Here is a 27,448-nt window from a genome sequence, read left to right on the forward strand (position 1 = left end):
TACAACACACTACTGACCCCAAATGCCACTAAACTGGCATATCATGTCAAAACTAAGTGCGAACATGACTTGGGAAACATTGAGGACCAGGAATGGGAGGAAATACTGAATAATTACAAGCAGGTGTCCCCCAAATTGTTAGACTGATTGACTCAACTATACATAATGCACAAGGCATATCTAACCCCGATTCTGTTATCTAGATTTAAAGCTACACATAACCCATCATGTCCCTGACGCGATGCACCTGCAGGTACATTTTACCACCTAATTAGGTCTTGTCCTGTACAAAATAACTGGGAACACATTTTTTAATTTCTGCATGATCACATGGGATCTTCCCTTTCACTGAACCCTAATGTGTGTCTACTGGGGCTCCTCCAAGACCGAGACACTGAGAAATTTGAAACTTTCTTCCTACATGAAACATTGTTCATAGCTCGTAAGCCGATTGCGAAACATTAGATGCAGATAATCCCCCTTACACTTGGACATGAGAGGTGAATCTCTCACTCTTCCATACAAGAAGCTCATATACAAACATAGAGGGTGTCCCACTAAATATAACAAAATATGGGACAGATGGCTATATTTACCAGACATGTGTACCTAAATGACCTATTGTTGTCTGCTTAGGGGTGTAAGTGTAGATTCCGCAAGACTTAAAGGGATACTCGATTGTTATACCACCAAAAGACAATGGCCTTATGTAATTTTGACCTGTAAAAGATTTCCTTATGGAAGTCTTTTTCGGCTCGTATACATGTTGTATTTGGCTCAGTGACAATATGATATGGACTTGTTTATTACCTCTGTACATTGCAAATAACCAAATTTGTTCAATAAAGTATTTTTTTGAACATGAAATATATCAGCTGTCAAATCATATGAGCATTACCATATAAGCTCATGTAGTTCATAAATGGCCATTACCATGTGAGAAAGAAAAAATGCCTCCAATGGTACAGTAAACAAACTAATAAAATTTATTTAGGAATAGAAAGCCACTCACATTTAAATTCAAGCATGCGCATAGCAAGGACATGGCGTCAGGTATCATCCAACAATATGATAGACTGAAGAGTCTCACCACCTCCAGGTCACTTGGACAGGACTCTGCGTCACCTCAGGTTTCGGTCTTGACATCACCTCCAATCACTGCGTAACCACGTCCGACGCGATTCATCACTTCCAAATGAAACAGGTGGTAGTTACACAGCGTGGCAACCTGGCTTCAATATCCTCCCCCATTTCAAGGTTAACACTTAAACTGCCATTCTGCTACTCAGCCTACACTGAGTATCGTGGTTGTAGTACCAGTTTGCCACATCGTGTAACCATCCCCTATGAAATAGTCGGAAGTGACAAAAAGCTTTCGTGCCTGGTTATGCGGTGACGTCAGGACTTGAACCGGAAGTGAAGCGGAATCCCGTCCGTGGTATCTGGAGGTGGTGAGACTCTTTCAGTCTATCACAATGTTGGATGATACCCGACGCCACGTCTTTGCTATGCGCATATTTAATGTGTGAGTGGCTTTCCATTTTTAAATACATTTTATTAGTTTGGTTACTGTACTATTGGAAGCATTTTTTCTTATCTCACATGTTAATGGTCATTCATGCATGAGAATCTGGCGAGTGTCTTTCTATTGGGGAGAGGGGTCACCTGTGCATGCGAGGTGGTGTGTGGACAAATGAGTTTCAGGGGTGGAAGATTGAATCACCGTCTTTTTGTCAGAACTATTATTTGGTGGACTTATTCATTATGGACAGTTTATGTCACTTTTTTTTTTATTTGAGAACACTTCTAGAACACAGCCCCACTTTGAAGAGGAACATCCTGCACTTTGACACTTTACAAAAATACAAGGTGGTTCCTGAATGGTGGGGAGACGGCAGTGGGTGATGTTCTTTTGTTTCCAACAGTAGGGGGAAGTCGCTCCTACTCCTTCCGGAGGAGGAAGACGATTTTGGTCCAGAGAAAGACAATGATCACCCTACTATGTTGTAACAGTTATTGAGAAAAGAAAAATACAGAAAGCAGATTTTAGGACATATAACGTGTGTCTTGCTGAATACAACACTGATTTAGAAACATTTCCAATTTACCTTAAACCGGGCAAGGTAGTCCCCAATCACACTCTGTTGCCAAATTTCTTCAGCCGTCTTTGGTGGTTCTGGAAGTTTCCCCCTCTCATCTCCGGCTTTCTTTTTCTCTGGCTGTCCAGATTTGTTCTTTGCCTGAACCGGGGGAGAATACAATTTTGTCTACGCCAAGAACTTGAAATAAAAATGCCGTAAAGGAGTTAGCCTTTACATTGGCCTCTCACCTTTGCCGCTTCCTGGGCAGCCGCCTTTGCGGCGGGATTTGTCATTACCTTCTTGTTCATGCTGACCATCTTTTCCTCTGCCAGGATCCTCTGTTGTTCCTCCTCTGGAAGAGTCTAGATTAGAAAAAGGCGTATTGGTAAACCAAAACAGTCGCAGCACTGCTCTGTATAAAGGATGGATTGTAGAATAAGAGTACATTTTAGACCAAAACAAGACTCACCTCAAGAAAACGCATTAATTCCCCTTCATATTCTTTCTTTTTCTGCACAGAGGAGAAACGTCAATAGATTAACAAATTTGCTTTGATGTAATGGTACAATCCACACAGATCCTTCTGCTCCCCTTTAGGAAAATTCTCATAATATGTACAGCAGTGCTTTACTCTGACTACATGTTGGTCTAGCCCCTCCTACCCAGCAACACATGATCACGTGGGAATCACATTTCTGGTCAATTTGCTTCTAGTGCAGATATTCTAATAACAGGTGCAAGTCATCCCCTGATTCTAAACTCAGACTAATATAGTCTGTATTTAGCATTAAATCTTTAAATATATGTTATACAAGTTCTTCTTAGTTTCTGTCTGAAAATTTTGTAAATAAGTCGTTTTTCTCCTTCACTGATGTGCATTGATGAGTCTGCACTGATGAGGAGGCACTAATATGCAGCACTGATGGGCACCACTATTAGGTGGCACTGATGGGCTTTTTATTTATTTATTTTTTTAAAACAAACGAAAAAAGACTGAAAAATTTGAACAAAAACAAACAACGGAAACTTTTTCTTCATTTCTGTTTTAAAATCTTGCATATAAGCAATTTTTCTTCTTTACTGATGTGCGCTGATGAGGCTGCACCGATGACCTGGAATAATGTGCACTGATGGGCTGGATGGATGGGCACTGATGAGGCTGCACTGATGAGCTGGAATAATGTGTACTGATGAGGGTGCCCTGATGGGCTGGATTGATGGGCACTGATGAGGCTGCACTGATGAGCTGGAATAATGTGCACTGATGAGGCTGCACTGATGAGCTGGAATAATGGGCACTGATGAGGCTGCACTGATGAGCTGGAATAATGGGCACTGATGAACCTGCAATGATGGGCTGGATTGATGGGCACTGATGAGCTGGAATAATGTGCACTGATGAACCTGCACTGATGGGCTGGATTAATGGGCACTGATGAGGCTGCACTGATGAGCTGGAATAATGTGCACTGATGAACCTGCACTGATGGGCTGGATTAATGGGCACTGATGAGGCTGCACTGATGAGCTGGAATAATGTGCACTGATGAGGCTGCGCTGATGGGCTGGATTGATGGGCACGGATGAGGCTGCACTGATGGGACGACATTGATGGGCACTGATATGCAGCACTGATGGCTGTGACAGTGACAAATGCCAGTTATCGACTTTCCTTTCCTCAGACACTAACTGCACTGAGGAAAGGAAATGCAAATACCCGGCATTTGTTTTACATGTGAATAGCTGTGATTGGATACAGCTGATCACATGGCAACCAGCCTACGTCATTGGCTCTTTACTGCGATCAGTGATGTGCTGTGTTTGAGGGACCCAGTGCACCACTGATCGTCGTGCTGCATGCAGGCCCGCTGGGCAAGAATGGGAGGACGTCATATGACGTCCTACCCAGAATGAGAGCGATCCCACCCGATCGTCATTTTAAAAAACTAGGGCAGGAAGCAGTTAAGTACCTAAATTTGGCGACGTCAGGTCATTTCAGTCCCCTGTACAGCAAAGCTCAGACTGGAGGAGAGAGAAGCAGCACAAAGCCAGTACTGCAGTGCTAGGAGCATGCTGATAGCACAAGAAAGCAGAGTAACAGAGAGATGAGCTCATTGGTCTTCTGCTTCTCCTTCAACAGGTTGGGGGAGGGACAAGACCCGTAAAGTGCTAGGGCTCATGTCAGTGGGTGTTATTTATGTGTGTTTGAAATGCATGTCAAACATGTTTGCAAAATCCCTTGGACTTTAATTGAGTACATGGCAGTTCGTGGCAGGTAAAAACCGCTCCATTTATGTATTTAATTTGTGTATTTAATGGCCTGTATGAAACTTAGCGTTAATATCAATAAAGTCCACTTCATTTACTGTTACTACACATTATATATAAATGCCCTGATAGATTCAGCAGACTTCTCACACTGCATTAGCTGGGGCCTCCAATCACAATGAGGCCAGACCACAAATGCTGGTAAATCATGATGAGATTACCTGCTCACACTTCTTGTGATAAGCATCTTTTTCCCTCTGGTTGAGTAGCTTCCACTGCTGACTGCACAGCACCATACGCTCTGTACTGGGCACATCCTTCATGTTGGCCATCAGCTCTGCACAGTACATGGAATAGCTATTTCTGTAAGGGGAAAAAAGGCCATAGCATTAAACATAACCGGTCACAACTCATGTATTAAGAGCCCGTCGCTTCCGGACGCTTGACACTCACTACAAACAGCGACACCACTGGGAACTGTGCAATTCACCAGTCTCAAATGGAGCAAATCATAAATTGCGTCATTCGGTAGAAGTATGCCCAGGAACACCACCAATCATCTGAAAAGTATCCGATTCATCCCAGTGAATGAACCTTTCAGTATTTATTTCAGCTCTAAAAATAACTACCTTTTCTGAAAATACCAGATTCCTGGCAGAATTCACATACCATATTTTTATATCCTAAAGTGATTTAAGAGTGGAGGTCATTTTCTTAAAATTCTAAAATTGTGGTGGATGTGGGTGCCTCAAACCCAGGTAAGGGAACTTTAAGGGCAAGAGTAGGTTAGAAAATAATGTTGAAAAAGAAGAAAATTTATTGATAATAATAATAACAGATTACATATTAAAGATGGGATGACCCATAGACAATTGGTGTATGGGTAAAGCCCATAGTGTGCAGTCAGATAAAGTATGGAAAAATTGGTGATTTATCCTTGAGAAAGGCCCTCATCGGGCCGAAACGCGTAGGACTTACTAGGATCATACCCAAGATCCTTTTCCCTTATTTTGCTTTGGATTCTGTTTATCTCCAACCTGGAAAATAGAAACAGCAATATAGGTGGATCTCTATCACCGTTTTCAAGTCACAATTTTTCCATACTTTATCTGACTGCACACTATGGGCTTTACCCATACACCAATTGTCTATGGGTCATCCCATCTTTAATATGTAATCTGTTATTATTATTATCAATACATTTTCTTCTTTTTCAACATTATTTTCTAACCTACTCTTGCCCTTAAAGTCCCCTTACCTGGGTTTGAGGCACCCACATCCACCACAATTTTAGAATCTTCTGGGACGGTGGCAAAAACCTACTACAGGGTCCAACTGAGACATAAACTCCCCTCCAATATTTTCTTAAAATTAACAAATGTTATACCTAATTGCTCTGTGTAATGGTTTTGCACAGAGCACCCCCGATGCTCCTGTTCTTGTGTTTCCCGTCAGCTCTTCTGGCTCCCTGAGTGTCCCCATAGAAAGCCACTTTCTACAGGAGTACCTGTGGGGGATCTTTCCTGAGCTGTCCTGTCTGCATCTATTGACACAGATACCAGGGCATGCCCCCCACCCCTTCGTCATAAGATTTAAATGACAGGAGTGGGAGCCAATGGCTCTCACAGCTATCAATCTGCCCAGTGTGGAGTGACAAAGCTGGGAGGGCCGCTGCTATCTTGCACATCACTGGATCGAGATCGGGCTCAGGTAAGTATAAAGGAGGGCTGGGGGGACCCTTTGCAAGAAGGTTAGACCTTTAAACCACTTTAAAAGTGGATTTCAAGCCGAACACTATTTTTACAAATGTTCCCTCCCCCTTCCTTCTACCTATCCTGCCTACACTGTGTTAAAAAAAATCTGCGAACTCACTTTTTTTATTTTAATTCGGTCACATGATCCTGCAGCTCTGGCTCCCATGTGTCATGAAGCAACCAACAGCTGGGAATTCCGGGAGCTGTGACATCTGTGCTCCCTCCTCTCCCCTGCAGCAGCCGCTCACTAACACAGGGGAGCTGCAGGATCACATGACTTGCCCGAAACAAATTAAAAAAAAAAAAAGGGGGGGGGGGGTAAGAATATAGATTTTACACAGCGTAGGCAGGATAGGTAGGAGCAGGGGGGGATGGAAAATTTTTAAAAATAGTGTTAGGCTTGAATTCGGTTTTAAATCATCAATCTTCTCTGCAGGAAAACCCCAACTCAATGCTCATGACTTACGGAGGGGGTTTAGTTGGCCGTCCGTCAAACTTGTCTTTAAGCTGGCGCTCTGCCTTGGTCAGCGTAGAGCGGGTGATGCCCTCTTCAGAAATATTCATCTCTGGGTGCTTCTGAATGTACTCTCTCATCGTGTTCTGTAACAGAAGGATAACAAATGAAATACAAAGCAATCAGTTGAGAAAATACTTCTAGAATCACAACCATATCGCTCTGAAATTTGAACTATCTGCCTTGCCCCGCCGAGGGACAGTCCACTGCCGGACCGTAGGGGAACAATAGAGAGTGCTGCCCATAACGGGTGTGTGGATGCAAGTAAAAAAAATTTGCGGCCCCCTAGACAAATATTTAACCCTTCCTCGGCTGCGGTATGTTTTTAATAATTCCCCAGTTTGGATGCCCCGCAGTGGTTTATTTGCATAGATTGCCAATTTATGCCTGCACCAGCTTTTTGACCCTAAAATTTGGTAAACAACAGGGAGGCCTAACTGTTCCTCATTCTAGGGCTTATTATCTCGCCTCCCAATTACAGCAGATGGGAGGTTGTGGCTAGATCCCTTTGATCCTACACTATATTACCAAAAGTATTGGGACGCCTGCCGTTACACGCACATGAACTTTAATGGCATTCCAGTCTTAGTCCATAGGGTTTAATATGTAGTTGGCCCACCCTTTGTAGCTATCAGGTTGGGTTCACACATATGTGAATTGGATGTGGGTTTCCCTGCATCCAATTCACATGACAGGCAAGTGTGACTGGCTCTCGATGGAGCCGGTTCACACATGACCGGAGTGGTGGCGGTCCGGGTTGAAAAAGGGTCCTGTGCGTCTTCTGGCCGATTGAGGTGCCAATTCAGGCTAAAAATTATGACCAGATTCGCACCTGAACTGGTGGACAGGGACACACTGGACGGACCCCAGGCACAAACCCGCAGCTGGACATGTGTGAACAGAGCCCGACAGCTTCAGCTCTTCTGGGAAGGCTGTCCACAAGGTTTAGGAGTGTGTCTATGGGGAATATTTGACCATTCTTTCAGAAGCGCATTTGCGAGGTCAGGCACTGATGTTGGACGAGGAAGCCTGGCTCGCAGTTTTCTATTGGGTTGGGGTCAGGACTCTGTGCAGGCCAGACAAGTTCCTTCACCCCAAACTCGCTCATCCATGTCTTTATGGATTTTGCTTTGTGCATTGGTGTGCAGTCATGTTGGAACAGAAAGGGGCCATCCCCAAACTGTTCACAAAAAGATGGGAGCATGAAATTGTCCAAAATGTCATAGTATGCTGACACCTTAAGAGTTCCCTTCACTGGAACTAAGGGCCCAAGTCCAACCCCTGAAAAACAACCCCACACCATAATCCCCCCTCCCCCAAATGATTTGGACCAATGCACAAAGCAAGGTCCATAAAGACATGGATGAGCGAGTTTGGGGTGGAGGAACTTGACTGGTCTGCACAGAGTCCTGAACACGAAATTAGAATTATAAAGAAGTGCTTAAACTAGAGGGCTTTCAGGACTGGGAGGGAGCGGGGATTCAGTACATGTCTCAGCTATAGCATAGCACGATTCTTAAATCCTTCTCAGACCTACAGGAGGAGCTTGCTGTTCCCTGAAGTCAGTTTTACAGATATTTGCAATTGAGGCATGCTCTCCATTTGCAATCTCGTTTTTCTAGACTGCACTATTTTCCTGGTGAGAGATAAAAAAGGAACGATTTCAAGAAGTTACTCCACTCCCTTAATGCCCTTCAGGATGCTACTGTGCTGCCAAGTAGAAAGGGGTGGGATGCTATGGATTGTGAGACCTGGGAACTTTGTCCTCTGCCCTTGTTTCGGTGTCAGCTTCTTAAAAATGCTCTCAATTATATTACACAGGGCATTTAGAACACCAGTACAGATTACATAGATAGGAGAGTAGGAGTACCCCATGTGCCTGAAATGTAAACGAGATCCCGGGGATCTCATTCACATGCTTTAGAGATGCCCCAAGCTTTTTCATTACTGCAATGAGGTCTTAGATACAATATCACAAGTGTTTATGTTAAAGCTCTTGAGGAATCCGATTGCTTGTCTGTTGGGCGCTCTTGAAGAATCCCTTACCCCACATGCACATGTTGCAGTTTTACATTTACTGTATTCCGCTCATACATTGATTGCCGGTTATTGGATTGTTCCTTATGTGCCTACCAGGGAGCAGTGGGTGGAATAAGGAAAATACATGCGCATTAAAGAAAAATTGACGTATCAACAGAGAAATGCCCCTCGCAAACTTTATTCTATGTGCCAACCGTGGCTAGACAAATCCCAGGACTAGCATCACAGAAGCTGGTGACGGACAGACTTCTTCAGGGATAGGCCCCTATTAAGGATTGTGTGGCTTTTATGCTTGAATCATTCTTTTGTTGGAGTTCCATAAGTATTTCTGTATTGAAGGTCAGATATGTCATTTTTCTTTTTTCTTAGTTCCCAGAGTTCAGGGTTTTGTTTTAGGTTTGTTAAGACACTTTGGGTATGTTTGCCTCTTAGTATATATCACTATGTTGAAGGTCGCTGCTTGTTGAGTGATTTCTTTGCATGCCTTTGCCTTGTACCAATATATCATACCTTACTTGATGTTTGTACAATTATCTATATGTATTTATTGGTTTACACAAAAAAACATATCTTTTTATGATAAAAAAAAAACAACATTTAACCCTTGTAGGGTGGGGTAACCCCAGAGATCCACTTTATTTATTTTCATAGAGTAAAAATTAGAGAGCCGCACCCAAGTTGTCTGCTGTCCGTGTCCTCATTGGAAAGGTGTCACCTAACTTCCTGTCCCAGTGACACTAGGACACGTGTCAAACACCAGGCCCGCGGGCCCGAACTTGGCCCTCTCTTGCGGCATTCACCTTGTTCCTGCCCTCACCTTGTCTCAGCAGTCAGCAGCAGAAAAGAAGGACAAAATTCCTCCTCTTCAGGTCCTGTGCTTCTCCATGCAGGTGTGAAGAGGCTTGTCTCTGCCCCCTCCTCCCCATCTCAGCAGCAGAGAGGAGGATAGAACTCCTCCTACAGATCCTCCACCTCTCTGTGCAGCCGCAGCACCCCCTCGGCTCCATCTTCCCTGGTCTCAGCATTCAGCAGACTCTGGCAGCTGACTACATTCCTCCCCTGGTCCTCCTTCAGACCCTGCACTTTCTGCTTCCCAGCTCCACCACTAGCTTCTTCCCCATAGCAACACAAGATAAGAGGGGTGCACGACTCTTGACTTCTGAAGGTGGTGATGCTCTTGATATCTGATGTAAGGGGGGGTGCTCTGGACATCTAGTCTTACAAATACAACCGGCCCTTTAAGGGCAATTAGGATGCTGATGTGGCCTGCAATGAAATTGGAGTTTGACACCCCTGCACTAGGACAACAAATCAGATTGCAGATGTTACTCGGACAGGAAGACAGAGATAGGAATACAAAACTGAGTTTTCTAACTCTGCCCTACTCTACTAAGACTGATGTCTATCCCCATCAGAGAGATGCCTTCTCCCCCTGTCCTGGTGGTAGCCCATCACTGAAATTTAGGTTCAATCTCCCCAATGAGGATAAAGCCAGCAATGAAATCTGCAAAGGTCCTAACTCTTTCTCACACTATACGGCAGGTTTTAGCTGGAGTCAGCACCATTACCTCATATAGCTTGCGCTGTTCAAGTGCTTTGTGAATCCACTTTAGACGCTTCTTATCTGAAAGTTGTGACCACTGTTTTCCTAAAGCATCCTTCACATCTTTAGTGCTGGCCTGAAATCAAAGACAAAGCTTTACTCTTCAACACACGATTCAACAAAGATTTGGGCAATATGACTGGGGAAAATGAGAAATATGATGGTGGGGGGGTCTGGGGTCTAATGTTGTGAATCTAAGAAGGTCTTGGCTTGGCTTAGAAAGGGATTCAGCTCGAGTCTACAGACTATGGACAATATTTCACACTTACATCAGGTTTCAGCTTAAGATAGACCTTCCTCTCGTGGTTGTACCACAGCTGCTGAGGGGTCTTCGGCTTTTCAGGGACGTCCGATTTTTTCGTGTTCTGCATGAGGTCTGGATGCTCCTCCCTGTACACAAAAATGAAAATTAGGCAAAACAAACCAACGCCGTAGTCCTAGCTGCTAAATCATAAATTAAGCCTAGTAACCTGAATCTTGCCAGGTTCCTTTCAAAGTCTTGCTTCTCTCTCTGGAAATCTTGGATGTATTTCATCTGCAAAGATAAAACGAGATCCAGGGTCATGCAAATTTAAAAACCAGCTTCATCCAAAGCTAAAGGTTGGAATACTAGTTGACACACAGCTTAAATGACTCCTTGAAAGACAAAAATCTCCATCTGTCAGATGCTTAAAGCGGGACTTTACTGGATGCTGTGCTACATTACCTTTTTCTTATCTGGTAACTCTTTATATTTTTTAGATAGGATCTTGGTGAGGTCCAAGTTGCTCATCTCTGGATGCAGCTTGGCGTATTTTGCTCTCTTCTCCATAAAGAAGCGGAAGTAGGGGGTCAGGGGCTTCTTGGGAAACTCGGGATGTTTCTAGAAGACGACATGGAAGACAAAGATTGAGCTGCTTAGTGCATTCTTAGCTGAAGCAATATTTAAAAGAAAGTCCCAAAGGTCAACGATGGAGCTTATTGTCAACTATTTGCTCACCTTCAGCTTCTTTCCCTTGTATGGGTTCTTCACATGTTCTTCTGCATCCAGAATCAATTCTGACAGTGTCCGAAACTTCCTGACCTGCAAGTGATATTGCATAAGTCCATATCATTATATTTAGGAGCCCCTGTAGTCTTAGATCAAATAAAATGCTGCGATGGGGCAGGCACTTGATGGTAGGTCCCACCCTTCTGTATGATTGGTGTGAGGCACGGTACCTATAGGCATCTTATAAGTAAAACTATAGGAGGTTTGGGTAAACTGTATTGTATAAATACCTGAAATAAACAAACTCTTACATAAAAACACACACAACCATTGTTTTATAAATACAAATTAAATGGAATCCCAGAGCACTATAGGTTATCCAAAGAGACAGAATAGCAGACCCTGTCAAACTTTGGACTGATCTGTCTTGCAAGTACTCTTCCCTCTGACTTTGATTAAGATTGATTGACAGGGGACAGGCTTTTCTACTTAGGCTGTGGCTGCTTTCCTAAAAAAACACTGAACTGTAGGACTTTACATACCTTTTGTTTTCCTGCATCGGAAATGTACTTAGTGGATTTCAAGTTCAGCTACAACAATGTAGGCACCAGAGGATGCAGGCATCCAAAATCTGCTTTACAGCAAAGTGCCTGGAGCCCTCCATATCTGTCACGCAACACTAATCCAGGTTCTGGGGAACAACCTTAGCTAGATTGGACACTTGTTATTCTACATCAGCCTTTCTTAAATTTTTTAAACCTGGAGGAACCCTTGAAATAAGTTTCAGGTCTCAAGCAACCCCTGTTAATATTTGCCCTATCTATAGCTAACAGTACATTAGTGCAGTGGTCAGTTGGAAGAATGCTTCTTATGGCACATGATCGTACACATGATCCAAAAATCGTACGAAAAATAACGCTTGTGAAAAGATCGGACGATAATCTGATCGTTAGCACACAGCTTACGAGATCACGACAGTTCGCCGGATATTATCCGGTCGTGCAAGCATAAACATTTTGATCGTATTATAACACATCGTACGATAATCGTATTATCAGTATGTTGTTCGTCCGAAAAAAATGGTGAGCAGTAGACATCATTTTCCCCTCACACGCTGCAGCGTGGTTACGCATACCGGAAGCTTTTGAATCATCGTCCGAGAAAATTCGTATCGTAAGTAACCTCTCCCATTTGCGAATATAATTGAGAGTTCCTAGCAACCAAACAAAAACGGACGGAGAGTCGTCCCATTTTCGGATCGTGTGTACTGGGCATTACACTGGTGGTCAGTGGGAAGAATTGCCCTTACATGGGTGGTCAGACAACCCTAGCCAATATTTACCCTATTTATAGCTCACAGTACATTAGTGTAATGGTCAGTTGGAAGATTGCTCCTTACATTGGTTGTCAGTGGGAAGAATGACCCTTACATGGGCGGTCAGTGGGAAGAATGACCCTTACATGGGCGGTCAGTGGGAAGAATGACCCTTACATGGGCGGTCAGTGGGAAGAATGACCCTTACATGGGTGGTCAGTGGGAAGAATGACCCTTACATGTATGGTCAGGCAACCCCAGCCAATATGTACACTATCTATAGCTCACAGTACGATAGCATGGTGGTCAGTGGGAAGTGGAAAGAAGGCTCCTTACATTGCCAGAGAAGGGCAACCAAACTAATAAGAGGCATGGAGGAGCTTGAGAAGGGGAGATTAAGGGGGGGGGGTATGATCAATATGTATAAATACATAAGGGGTCCATATAGTGAATTTGGGTGTTAAAGTATTCGCTTTAAGGTCATCACAGAGGACAAGGGGGCACGTTTTATGTCTGGAAGAAAACAGATTTATTCTCCAAATATGAAAAAGTTTCTTCACAGTAAGAGCTGTGAAAATGTGGAATAGACTCCCTCAAGAGCTGGTTCTATCCAGCTTAGTAGATTGTTTTAGGAAAGGCCTGGATTATTATATAGATACACAAAATATAACTAGATACTAATATTTATCAGTAAAGCTGATCCAGGGAACATTCTATTGCCTCTTGGGAGGATCAGGAAGGAATTTTTTCGCCTGCTGGAAAAAATTGGATCATGCTTTATTGGGGTTTTTGTTTTCCTCTGGATCAACTGTGGCTATAGGATTGCATTTTCTTTCCCTTATATTGGTTGAACTAGACTTGTGTCTTTTTTCAAATAGACTAACTATGTAACATTGGTAGTCAATGGAAAGAATATCCCTTACATTTAAGGTTAGTGGGAAGAATTCTCCTTACACTACTGGTCAATAAAAAGAATACTCTTTACATTGACCACTAATGTAAGGAGCATCCAGACTGGCAATGGGAAGAATGCTCCTTACACTGGTGGTCAATGGGGAAGAATGCTCCTCCCATTAGTGGTTGATAGGAAGAATGCTCCTTACATTGGCAGTCAGAATGCTCCTTATATTGGTGGTCATTGGGAAGAATGTTCCTTACATTAGCAGTCATTGGAAAGAATGCTCCTTACATTGGTGGTCATTGGGAAGAATACTCCTTACATCGGTGGTCATTGGGAAGAATGCTTCTTACATTGGCAGTCAGAATGCTCCTTATATTGGTGGTCGTTGGGAAGAATGCCCCTTTACATTGGTGGTCATTGGGAAGAATACTCCTTACATCGGTGGTCATTGGGAAGAATGCTTCTTACATTGGCAGTCAGAATGCTCCTTACATTGGTGGTCATTGGGAAGAATGCTCCTTACATTGGCAATAAGAATACTCCTTATATTGGTGATCAGTGGGAAGAAACCCCCACTTACAGATAGCTACAAAGATCATTGGTGGCAGTGATTATATAGAGAGTAAGAAACCGCTTATTGTTCAAGGAACCACTTTTAACCTCTGAAGGAACCCAGGCTGAGAAAGGCTGTTCTAGATCATCCTAAACATTAATCTTGACACTTATGTGGCACTGGCAGGAACACTCTCAGTCCCCCACCCTACCTCATTTGAAATCTCAGTCCACTTCTGGCGACACATGGACCCGTTGTAATGCTTGAAGGATAGCTTGTTCCAATCCAGATGGGACTCAGTGGTCTTGAACTTCGAGTTGTCCTGGCCTGGTAGGAGAGACTTCATTGTCTCCAGGAGAGTGAGCATGTCCTCTTGGGACCAGTGGTCTGTAAGAAAGAAGGAATAAAAAAGGAACATGTGAATCAACATCTATAGAGGTAATATTGTACTCACAGATGTGTGTAGATCTGTGATGTATTTTGATTTTACAAGTAAGCCCATGCAAAATGGTTGCAGAATAGGCAAGTTGGGCAAAAAGGGTTTTACCCCTAGGAGTTGCGGTTGATTGCTAAACAGATGGAACAATGTGTCCCTATGGACTAAGGTACGTAGGCATTGAAATTTTTTTTAAAACACTGCCACTTCTGGCTTATAGCAGGTCAGCCTTACAGCTTAACACTCCCTTTCAGACAGTTCACTGGTATGGTATTATCTACAGCAGGGATCCTCAAACTACGGCCCTCCAGCTGTTGCAGAACTACACATCCCATGAGGCATTGTAAAACTCTGACATTCATAGATATGACAAGCCATGATGGGAATTGTATTTCCTGAACAACTGGAGGGCCATAGTTTGAAGACCCCTGATCTACAGGATAGAAAAGGATGGGAATCCTCAAGGCAGTTTGAAATATCTTGGTATACTTATCCTGGAGATGATAGTTTATTCTTTCTCAACTAAAATTGTTTTGCTTTAATTAGTACTCGGAACTTCAGAATCCTACCACTAGAGTGAGCCAGATTCCTTGTAATCCACTGACTGCCCTACAGAAGTGTACAATTTCCAGAACTGGCTGCCAACATCAAGCAGTACCAAGAAACCCCTGGTCTCCTTACCCTGATCGTTTGGGGCGGTCATGGTGGTGTTGGTTTGCCCACCAGCTGCTCCGTTCATCCTTTACCGGGCGGAACCTTAGCACCAATTTAGGCTAGTCTGTAAAATAAGATAAGAAAAGTCAATATGACTGGTCGCTAATACGAATCCAAGGAACAAACTCACACAATATAGACCAATCCGCAGCAAATGCAGAAATGTGACTGCCTGTTAGGTTTGTTTGAACTGGGTGAGCTGGGATGCTACTTTAAAATTCTTATGCAGCACCCCAGAACTACTTTCTGGTCATCAATATTGAAGAAGAGGTGCTCTGCTCTTTTGGTTGCACCTTACAAGGATGGGGTAGGACAGTTTGCTTCAAGTCAGTTAAAATCAAAGAATTTTGCAGTATGATGGCCAACAAGTGGCACTGAATGACTTACTATGTACTCAAGTCCAGTTCTGTTTAACCACTAACAATTTGTAGTCCCTGACACCATTTCCAAGAAACACAAGCCCTATACAAGTCATCTGGACTATGCAGCAAAGGATTTAATGGCTGATATGCCATCCTGGGTGGGGGGGGGTTGATCATCCTGCTTTAAGAAGCAGACGGTGGCCCCTGGGTCATCCTGTTGGTCCATATCACTGCTGCCTAGTGAATTCAGGGGCGAGATATAAACATGGCAGCAGTGCCTGCAGAAGCAGAATGACCCCAGTCTTTAGTCATTCGGAATGTCTGAAAGCCGAGGTCATTCTGTACCACTGATTACCCGTTGTTAATGTTTACATCTCCTACTGAAGTCATTCATGCAGCGATGGTGGAGAATGATCATGGCCTTCTTGTTTTCGAAATCCGTAATTTATGTTGTAGTGGTGGTGCAGAAGGTCCATGTTCTTCAGTTATTCTGAATAGGTGGTTCAGGTGCAGTCACACTGGCGTAGAATGACCCCAGCCTTCAGGTATTCTGAATAAATTATGGCTGAGGTCATTCTTTGCCTGTGCTACCATGTAAATGGCTCATTCTGAAAGAAAGTCGGGGGTCATTCTGCACTGCCACCACCTTAGCTGATTTTTATTGTTAATGTTTACAGTCCTCCGAATCAGAATTAATTATTCAGAATAACTAAAGGTCGAGGTCATTCTACACCTGCAATGTCGCCACATGAATGACTAAAGGCCGAGGTCATTCTAAAACTGCCATGCTGCCACATGAATGACTAAAGCGTGAGTTCATTCTACACCTGCCATGCCACCACATGGATGACTGAAGACCGAGGCCATTCTACGCCTTCAATGCCACCACATGAATGACTGAAGGCCGAGGCTACTCTACGCCTGCAATGACACCACATGAATGACTGAACGCCGAGGCTACTCTACGCCTGCAATGCCACCACATGAATGACTGAAGGCCGAGGCTAATCTACGCCTGCAATGCCACCACATGAATGACTGAACGCCGAGGCTAATCTACGCCTGCAATGCCTCCACATGAATGACTGAATGCCGAGGCTAATCTACGCCTGCAATGCCTCCACATGAATGACTGAACGCCGAGGCTACTCTACGCCTGCAATGCCACCACATGAATGACTGAAGGCCGAGGCCATTCTACGCCTTCAATGCCACCACATGAATGACTGAAGGCCGAGGCTACTCTACGCCTGCAATTCCTCCACATGAATGACTGAACGCCGAGGCTACTCTACGCCTGCAATGCCACCACATGAATGACTGAAGGCCGAGGCCATTCTATGCCTTCAATGCCACCACATGAATGACTGAAGGCCGAGGCTACTCTACGCCTGCAATGCCACCACATGAATGACTGAAGGTCATTCTACATCTGGAATGCCTCCACCATAGTTGCCAAGATTGATAGGATAGGATGGGCACAGCTCTGCCTTGAATGCCCCCCCAGCAAAACACTGCATGAAATGTGCCCCACCTCCCTCACCCCAACTCTGTGGCCAAACACCTCATCCTCATTGTTTGTGCAGTTACCTTCCCACCATCTTCTTCCCCATTCTCCTATTCTGGCAGGAGCACATGCTAAAGGAAAACCTGGAGTTCTTCTGCCGCCCACGTGTACATGCAATGCTTCTATTCAGAAGCCAATGCCTGCTTAGGAGAAACGTCCCGCCCACTCCCCCTCCTGAACAGTGGCTACTAATAGAGAGAAGTACTGCAAGCCTGTATCAATAGACTGTCAGGTTGAGCGGCTGTGTGCGCGGATGGGATCGGTGTTCTGACGAAAACTCCCACCATGTCACTTCCGGTGACTCTACACCAGAAATAATTGGAGATTTTGACCACTTGGTGTTTTTACAGAACACCCGCAGCCTTTACACTCCGGTACACGCTATAATAAATGGACATTTTTAGTCCGCCCGCTTTAGTATCGTGTAGAGTGTATAGGCTGTGAAAACACCAAGTGGTTGAAATTTCCAATTATTCCCGGTGTAGAGTCACCGGAAGTGAAGTAGTTGGAGTTCTCGGCAAATTGGAGAACATCGGCTCACACATAACACTTAGTGAAGTGAGCTTGTATTTCTGGGACAACAGCCGGTGTTCTGCCAAAAACTCCAACTTGCCGAGACTTCCAACCACGTCACTTCAGATGACTGTACAGCAGAAATAATTGGAGATTTTGCCCACTTGGTGTTTTCACAGAACAGGCGGCAGCCTTTACACTCCCGTACACGCTATAAAAGGTGGACATTTTTAGTCCACCCACTAGTAACCAACAACATGGCCGCCTTCAAGGTGGCGACAACTAGCGGTCGGACTAACAATGTCCACTAATTATAGCGAGTACCGGAGTGTAAAGACTACCAGTGTTCTGTGAAAACACCAAGTGGTCGAAATCTCCAATTATTCCTGGTGTAGAGTCAACGGAAGTGAAGTGGTTGGAGTTCTCCGCAAATGGAATTCAGCAGAACATCGGCTCACACATAACACTTTGCATAGCGAGTCTGTATTTCCAGGACGGTCACGGCAGGTGTTCTGCTGAAAACTCCAACTTGCCGAGAACGCCAACCACGTCACTTCCGGTGACTCTACACCAGAAATACTTGGAGATGTCGACCACTTGGTGTTTTCACAGAACAGGCGGCAGCCTTTACACTCCAGTACACGCTATAAAAGGTGGAAATGTTTAGTCCACCCGCTAGTAACCAACAACATGGCTGCCTCCAAGGCGGCGACAACTAGCAGGCGGACTAACAATGTCCAGTAATTATAGCATGTACCGGATTGTAAAGGCTGAAACCTGTTTTGTATATAACCTCTTTGTATAACCTCTTTGCCTGTTCACATGATGGTGGCAGTCTGCCTGCTTGGATTGGTGGAGGGTTTGGTGTAAACTAGGGCTCAACCTACATTGCTGAATTTGTTGCTATATTATGCCTGTAAGGCATTAATCTTATTTTGGATAAAGCCGAACACACCTATCTCCTACTGGAAAGGCTTGGTTTATTAAAATGTTACCACTCTATAGGCCCTGTTCACACCTGAGCGTTTTTTCAGCTTGTAAAACGCTCATCTCTGAGGTCTCAAAATGCCCAACAAGCAAAATCCCATTCATTTCAATGGCCCCTGTCTACGCCTGCAAAACTCCCAAGCGCCTGAAAATGATACGGTCAGGTGTGAATGGAGCCATAGAGCTACGTACCTGAGCAGGGGTTATCCCAATAAATTTGAGAAAGTGTGGCAGATCTGGCTTGATAGCCCTACAACAGTTGCTCAAGACCTCTAGGGACGCGACAATTAGAATACGCTTGCTTGAGTGGATTGCGGGTAGCTGAGGGAATTATGCTGGAGTTTTTATCTTCTCACCTAGTGGTATAATATCCTTACCTGATGCCAATCTAATCAACAGGTCCTGGGTCTACATTAGGTTGGGATGCTGCCTGCAGTGCGGACATTATACCCGGCTTGTGCAGGACAGGGAGAACCATGGATCAGACCACGCTGATGCAGAGTAATGCGACCTTTTTATAGGGAAATCAGACTGGCCTGGGGGAAAATTGCCACCTCGCCCCCCGGCCCAGTCCACCCCTGCCTATACCTATATATCTGGGATCTCCAAACTACGGCCCTCCAACTGTTGTGGAACTACACACCCCATGAGGCATTGTAAATCTGACATTCCCAGACATGACTACATAGTTAGTGAGGTTGAAAAAAGACATCAGTCCATCCAGTTCAACCTATGATGTGTGTGTGTGTGTGTGTGTTTGCTGTTAACCGTACATTGTATACCCCTGTATGTTGTGGTCTTTAAAGGTGCCCATCTAATCGTTTTTTGAAACTATCAATGCTCCCTGCTGATACGACTGCTTGCGGAAGAGAATTCCACATCCTTACCGCTCTTACAGTGAAGAACCCCCTGCGTATTTTAAGGTTAAACCGCCTTTCCTCTAGTTTTAGCGAGTGGCCACGTGTCTTATTGTATTCCCTTTCTCTGAATAAGTTTTTCCATATGCTAGGGTCACCAGTACAGTATTTGTACATTGATATCATATCCCCCCTCAGTCGTCTCTTCTCGAGAGAGAATAGGTTCAGTGCTTGTAGTCTTTCCTCATAGCTGATGTCCTCCATTCCCCTAATTATTTTTGTTGCCCTTCTCCGGACTTTCTCCAGTTCCAGCACATCCTTCCTGAGGACCGGTGCCCAGAACTGGACAGCATACTCCAGATGTGGCCGGACCAGAGTCTTGTAGAGTGGAAGAATAATCTTTATTTCTGGAGTGAATCCCCTTTTTTATACATCCCAGTATTCTGTTGGCTTTGCTTGCAGCGGCTTGGCATTGCATGCCACTGCCAAGCCTGTTGTCTACCAGTACCCCCAAGTCCTTTTTCCATCCTAGACTCCCCCAGAGGTTCCCCCCTAGTGAGTAGCTTGCTTTCTGGTACCCAAGTGCATTACTTTACATTTTTCAACATTAAACCTCATGTGCCATGTAGTTGCCCACCCCATTATTTTGTTCAGGTCCGCTTGTAAGGTTTCCACATCCTGCCCAGAAGACATTGGCATGCTTAGTTTAGTATCATGCGCAAATACTGAGATTTTACTCGATATCCCCTCCTCTAGATCATTTATGAATAAATTAAACAGGATTGGCATACTAGCTCATTATGCCTTTGTCTTGCAGGGTTTTTTTTTGTTTTTCAGTATACAACCGCTTTAAAGAGGAAGTAAACCCTCCTCTGACACTTTTACCTATAGGTAAGCCTATATTAAGGCTTACCTATAGGTACTGTAAATATCTCCTAAACATGTACCGTTTAGGAGATATTTACCTTACATGCAGCCAGTGACATCACTGGTGCATGCGCTCTGAAGGAACGGCCGCTGGTGCCGTTCCTTCAGAGCCCCGTGCCGTGACCGTCAGCTCCAGCGCGGGATTGACGTCATACGCGGCTCCGGCCAATCAGATAGCCGGATGCTGCGATCCAGGAAGACGGGCGACTGAACATGTTGCCCGTCATACAGGTAAGCGGGCGGCGCGGCGGGGGCTCGTTCTAAGGTAAGTATTTCATAATGAGCTAGTATGCGATGCATACTAGCGCATTATGTGTTTTCTCTTTCATTTACCTTTTTCTGTGTGGTCATTATACTGTGTGCTTTGGGTCATTGTCATTTTGGAAGGTAAACCTTCTTCCCAATGCCAATTTTCTGGCAGGGGGCAGCAGATTTTCCTCAAGAATCTATCCGTATTTTGAATTTTAGTCTCATCTGACCATAACACCTTTTTTCCATGTGTCCTCAGAATTTTCAAGGTGCACTTAGAGTCGGTTCACACTGGGGCGACACGACTCCTTACTACTTCGGGAGGCGACTTGTCAGTCCCCTGCACCATGACTTCGGAGCGAGGGAGCGCGACTTGTCAGGCTGACAAGTCGCGCTAATGTGAACCGACTCTTAAGGTGGCCAGATGAGACTAAAATGTAATTATCTGGCCTCAACAAACAAAATGTCTGGCGGAAATCCAATACAGCTCACCATCATTCCTACAATAGAGCATGGAGGTGGTAATATCCTGTTATGAGGAAGGGGGGTTCTCTACAGCAGGGACTGGAGCATTTGTCAGGATAGAATGGAAAAATGGATGGGGAAAAATTCCATCACATTCTTGAGGAAGATCTGCTGCCCTCTGCCAGAAAGATGTCAATGGAAAGAAGGTTTACATTTCAACAATGATCCTAAGCACACAGCAAAAATTACCACACAGTGGTTGAAGGAGAAAAAGGTGAATTTCCTTGCATGGCCTAGTCAGAGCCCAGACTTAAACCACATGGAAAATCTGTGGAATGACTTGAAGACTGCAGTCTACAAATGGTCACCATCAAATTTAACTGAACGGTTCTGCAAAGAAGAGTGGGCAAATATTGCAAAGTCTAGATGTGCAAAGTTAGTAGAGACATCCCAACAGACTAAAGGCTGTAATTAAAGCAAGAAGTGGTTCAACGAAATACTGACATAAGGGGGGTGATCCTTTTTCCAACTCAGTGATTGTGTTTTTGAATTTTTTTCTGACATGTTGGTTTTATATCTTTCACTTGGATGTTAAATGTTGCACTGGGAAATACAGCTGGATAAAACAAAAACTGTGGGGTTGATTTATTAAAACTGGGGAGTGCAAAATCTGATGCAGATCTGCACAGAAACCAATCAGCTTCCAGGTTTTGTTGTCATAGCTAAATAGAGAAAGCTGACTGGCTACCATGCACAGCTGGACCAGATTTCTCCACTTTTAGTAAATCAACCCCATTGTGTCTTCATTTCAGGCTGCAAGGGAACAAAATATGATTTTAAGGGGGGGTGATTATTTTCTATACCCACTGTAAAGGACTAATTCTGAATGACTAATAAAGACCTGAGACTATGCTGCACCACCGCCACCTCAGCTGATTATACATCTCCCCATGAATGAGGTGCAAGCGCAGAATGACTTAAGGACGAGGGTATTCAATGCCTGTGCCGCCGCCACACAAATGACCGAAGGCCTGTACACTGTACATCTCCCCCTGAATGACTGAAGGCTGAAATAATTATATGTCTGGGTCACCACCACATGAATAACTGAAGGCCTGGGGCCATTCTGCGCCACCTCAGCTGATTCTACAGTATACGTATCACCCGGAATGAGGTGCAGAATGACTGAAGGCCATGGTCATTTCATGCCTACGCCTCCACCACACGGATAACTCAAGGCCAGGGCCATTGTGTGCCACCGCTGCCTCAGCTGACCACACATTGTTGATGTTTACATCTCTCTTTAAATAAGGGGAATGCACAGAATGACTTCTGCCTTCAGAATGAGTCTTTCATTTGACAGTGGCGAAGGTGCAGAATGCCCCCCGGCATTTAGTTATTCTGAATAGTTGAAAGCCGAGGTCACACTGTGCATGCGCTGCCACATAAAAGACTTATTCTGAATGACTGAAGACCAGGGACTCAGCTGAATATACTTTATACATCTCCCCCTGAATGGGGTGCAGGCACAGAATGACTGAAGGCCGAGGTTATTCCATGTTTGTGCTGCCGCCACACGAATGACTAAAAGCCTGGAGCCATTCTTTGCTATGCCACCACCACACGAATGACTGAAAGCCTGGGGCCATTCTTCGCTATGCCACCACCACACAAATGACTTAAAGCCTGGGGCCATTCTTTGCTATGCCACCACCACACAGATGACTGAAAGCCTGGGGCCATTCTTTGCTATGCTGCCACCACCACACGGATGACTGAAAGCCTGGGGCCATTCTTTGCTATGCCACCACCACACAAATGACTTAAAGCCTGGGGCCATTCTTTGCTATGCCACCACCACACGAATGACTGAAAGCCTGGAGCCATTCTTTGCTATGCCACCACCACACGAATGACTGAAAGCCTGGGACCATTCTTTGCTATGCCACCACCACACAGATGACTGAAAGCCTGGGGCCATTCTTTGCTATGCCACCACCACACGGATGACTGAAAGCCTGGGGCCATTCTTTGCTATGCCACCACCACACAAATGACTTAAAGCCTGGGGCCATTCTTTGCTATGCCACCACCACACGGATGACTAAAAGCCTGGGGCCATTCTTTGCTAAGCCACCACCACATGGATGACTGAAAGCCTGGAGCCATTCTTTGCTATGCCACCACCACACAAATGACTTAAAGCCTGGGGCCATTCTTTGCTATGCCACCACCACACGGATGACTGAAAGCCTGGAGCCATTCTTTGCTATGCCACCACCACACGGATGACTGAAAGCCTGGGACCATTCTTTGCTATGCCACCACCACACAGATGACTGAAAGCCTGGGGCCATTCTTTGCTATGCCACCACCACACAGATGACTGAAAGCCTGGAGCCATTCTTTGCTATGCTGCCACCACCACACGGATGACTGAAAGCCTGGGGCCATTCTTTGCTATGCCACCACCACACAGATGACTTAAAGCCTGGGGCCATTCTTTGCTATGCCACCACCACACGGATGACTGAAAGCCTGGGGACATTCTTTACTATGCCACCACCACACGGTTGACTGAAAGCCTGAGCCATTCTTTGCTAAGCCACCACCACACAAATAACTGATGGCCTGGGGCCATTCTGCATCACTGCCACCTCAGCTGATTCTACAGTATATGTATCACCTGGAATGAGGTGCAGGCACGGAATGACTGAAGGTCAAGGTTATTCTATGCCTGCAACTCCACCACAGGAATAACTGAAGGCCGGGGCCGTTCTCCATCACTGTGGTCTCATCTAAATTATACATTGTACAACCCCCCCCCCCTACCAAATGAGGTGCAGGCATAGATTGACTGAAGGCCAGGGTCATTCCATGCCTGCACATCTCCACCACACAAATGACTGAAGGCCGTGGCTATTATGTGCCACCTCAGCGGATTATACATTATCAATGTTCTTTATCTCTCCCTAAATGAGGTGCAGACGCAGAATGACTGAGCGACCACCACACGAATGACTGAAGGCCGGGGTCATTCTGCACCATTCTCTCTCTAAATGAGGTTTAGGCGCAGAATGGCTGAAGGCCGGGGTCATTGTACGCCTGCGCCACCACAACACAAATGGCTGAAGGCCGGGGTCATTGTATGCCTGCACCACCCCCACACAAATGGCTAAAGGCCGAGGTCATTCTGCACCACTTTCTCTCTAAATTAGGTATAATTGTATATATGACTGAAGGCAAGGGTCATTGTATGCCTGCACAACCACCACAAAAATAGCTAAAGGCAAGGGTCATTATATGCCTGCACCACCACCATACAAATGGCTGAAGGCCGAGTCATTGTATGTCTGCACAATCACCACACAAATGGCTGAAGGCCGAGTCATTGTATGTCTGCACCATCACCACACAAATGGCTGAAGGCCGAGTCATTGTATGTCTGCACAATCACCACACAAATGGCTGAAGGCCGAGTCATTGTATGTCTGCACCACCACCACACAAATGGCTGAAGGCTGGGGTCATTGAATGCCTGCGCCGCCTCCACACAAATGGCTGAAGGCCGACTCATTATATGTCTGCACCACCTTGGCTGAAGACCAGGTCTTTGTATGCCTGCACCACCTCCACACAAATGGCTGAAAGCCGAGGTCATTCTGCACCACTTTCTCTCTAAATTAGGTGCAGGCGCATAATGACTGAAGGCAGGGGTCATTGTACGCCTGCACAACCACCACACAAATAGCTAAAGGCAGGGATCATTATATGCCTGCACCACCACCACACAAATGGCTTCAGACCAGGTCTTTGTATGCCTGCACCACCTCCACACAAATGGCTGAAGGCCAAGTCATTATATGTCTGCACCCCCACCACCACACAAATGGCCTGAAGAAGGATTCATTGTATGCCTGAACCACTACCACACAAATGGCTGAGGGCCGAGTCATTGTATGCCTGCACCATCCCCACACAAATGGCTGAGGGCCGAGCCATTGTATGCCTGCACCATCACCACACAAATGGCTGAGGGCTGAGCCATTGTATGCCTGCACCATCACCACAGAAATGGCTGAAGACCGAGTCATTGTATGTCAGCACCACCGCCACACAAATGGCTGAAGGCCGGGGTCATTAAATGCCTGCACCGCCACCACACGAATGGCTGAAGGCTGAGTCGTATGTCAGCACCACCACCACACAATAGGCTGAAGGCCGGGGGTCATTCTGCACCTGGTTACACTTTGTTTACTATTTATATCTCCCACTGAATGAGGATGCAGGTTCAGATTGTCATTAGTGGCACGGGCACACATGAAGTCGTTTAGTGGCACGGGGCACACATGAAGTCATTTAGTGGCACGGCATACAATGGCCCCTGGTTTTACTCATTCAGAATAACTGAAGGTTTGGGTCATACTACATCACATGAAGGTCAGGGGTCATCCTGCGCCCGCATTCAGGGGAGAGATATAAACCCCAACAATATATATTCACCAGCAGTACACTCCAGACAGAAATGCGTTTACATTTGTGTGCGTTCAGACGCAGTACAGTCATATATCTTTATCAGACATAAATCTTATACAGGTATATATAAATCTTATACAGGTATATATAAATCGTATACAGGTATATAAAGCCCTTATTGTCTTTTATCATGTTTAATGACTATTAATATATCAGATCACTAATATAAGATAGAAATAATAATCATTGGCACCCCGCACTGATCTACAGCAAGCACAATCATTCCGTGCAACACAAACAGTTCAGCTTTCAGTCACAGCTTTTTTTCAGAAATGACATTGAAGGAAGGTTCTGGATAATCGGATAATTCTGTGAACACGTGTGTGCACATGTGATCGATGGTAAAGGGCGGCCTGCGCCCTCCAGCAGCACAATGAGGATCTTAGCGATTCCCATCGATCATTCTGATGCCGATGATGTGATTTTAGGATCGGTGCCATCGATCGTTCAGTTTATGATTGGCAGGGGAAGCCATGTTAGAGATGACGGGGGAGGAGGGGGGTGTGCAATGCCGGGATTGGTCGGTGGGGGATTTGGGGTAATCTCTATGGCGATGGGTGGAATCGCTGGCAGCGGGCAGTGATTGGCAGCGCCCGGTGCGGGTGGCATTGGAATGGGGAGGGGTGGCTCCGGGCGGTGACATCACCCCCCCTCCCCCATGGAAGGGCAGGCGGAGGTCGGTGATCTCCGTGGATTAGCCTGCAGGGGGCCCCCGCCGCCGCCGCCTCCCAGCACAGGAGCCGCCCAGTACCGGGAGGGGGACGGGATCCGGAAGGCAGCAGTGCGGGGAGGATCTGCAGCCTCACCGGGCACCGATCGCTGGGCCGACAAATGGCAGCGGCGGCGGCCATCACACCCGATCCCGGGAGAGAGATCGGCGGGCACTTCACACACCCGATCCTCCCGCCCGATGCCTAACACCGGGCTCCTAGTGCCTGGCAGGGAGTGATCGGAGCCCGGCTGTGTATGATCACCGATCCGATCCAGGCACCCCGCTCATGGCCGATCACCCCCCTCCCTCCTCCACGTGTCCGGGCTCCATCTCCAATCCTCCCCGGCTCCCCTGTACCCAATCCCGGCCATCCCCGGCCCCGATGATTACCCGTATTTGGTGGCCGCACTCCTCCGTCCTCCAGCCCGATCTCCTTGTTCTCCTCTCCGATGGGCACACAGGCGGCTACCCGGCCTCACCTTCCGGCCGTAGGGAGGAGGAGGAGCCGGAGAGTCGGGGGAGAGCGACCTCACCAGACCCAGCGCGGAACTAGCAGGCTGCCCGAGAAAAACAAGAGCGGCCGCCGGGGTAGGGAGGAGGGGAGAGCCGGGAACCCCCCCGATCTGTCCCCGGTCACCCCGATCCGTCTCCGATCACCCCTTCGAGAAATCCTCCAAGGTGGCCGGGGATCGGTGCTGGGACTCTCCCCGCTTCCCTGGAGGTGACCCCGGACTGGAGCAGACGGGGATGAGATCGGTAGTGTTCCCGGGATTCCCCCCCACATACCCGGCTAGCCGGACTGACTCACCCCGATCCGCCTTCCCAAAGACAAAAGGCTCCGATCTCCGAGACAAAGCCGCTGCGGCAGCCCCTGGGTAATGGCGAGCTCCGGGGGAGGGGGGGCGCTGCCTGCTCCTTCTCCCCGCCCAGCGACTCTGCACCAGCAGCCGGCCAGACGGAGCCGCGGGAGCCGCCTCCCTCCTCCTCCCGCTACACTCCGCACCGCGCCGGCCACCGCCCGCCGGGGGGGACACCGACCAATTCTCCCCCAGGGGGGACCCCGATCTCTCTCTTACCGGGAGAACAGACCGATCTACTCTTCCCCCGCTACCACCGCCTGGCAG

At 46.2% G+C, this 27,448-nt stretch overlaps 1 protein-coding gene across 1 annotated transcript in view; it reads right to left on the reverse strand.

Moving 5' to 3' along the window:
• The window catches only part of UBTF (upstream binding transcription factor), a 47,984-nt gene extending 20,702 nt beyond the window's left edge, over positions 1 to 27,282 (reverse strand). The window contains exons 1-13 of the mRNA XM_082271880.1: positions 27,133 to 27,282; positions 15,117 to 15,213; positions 14,211 to 14,386; positions 11,240 to 11,323; positions 10,967 to 11,122; positions 10,731 to 10,795; positions 10,530 to 10,650; positions 10,226 to 10,336; positions 6,570 to 6,703; positions 4,571 to 4,712; positions 2,551 to 2,592; positions 2,330 to 2,443; positions 2,109 to 2,240 (exon numbers count right to left, since the gene is read on the reverse strand). Of these exons, the coding sequence (XP_082128006.1) occupies positions 2,109 to 2,240; positions 2,330 to 2,443; positions 2,551 to 2,592; positions 4,571 to 4,712; positions 6,570 to 6,703; positions 10,226 to 10,336; positions 10,530 to 10,650; positions 10,731 to 10,795; positions 10,967 to 11,122; positions 11,240 to 11,323; positions 14,211 to 14,386; positions 15,117 to 15,174 (1,335 nt within the window). The 5' untranslated portion in view covers positions 15,175 to 15,213; positions 27,133 to 27,282. The remainder of the gene's footprint in view (positions 1 to 2,108; positions 2,241 to 2,329; positions 2,444 to 2,550; positions 2,593 to 4,570; positions 4,713 to 6,569; positions 6,704 to 10,225; positions 10,337 to 10,529; positions 10,651 to 10,730; positions 10,796 to 10,966; positions 11,123 to 11,239; positions 11,324 to 14,210; positions 14,387 to 15,116; positions 15,214 to 27,132) is intronic.
• Positions 27,283 to 27,448: the final 166 nt, after the last annotated feature.

Source organism: Pelophylax lessonae, assembly GCF_965119305.1.
Source record: "Pelophylax lessonae genome assembly, chromosome: 11".
NCBI lineage: Eukaryota > Metazoa > Chordata > Amphibia > Anura > Ranidae > Pelophylax > Pelophylax lessonae.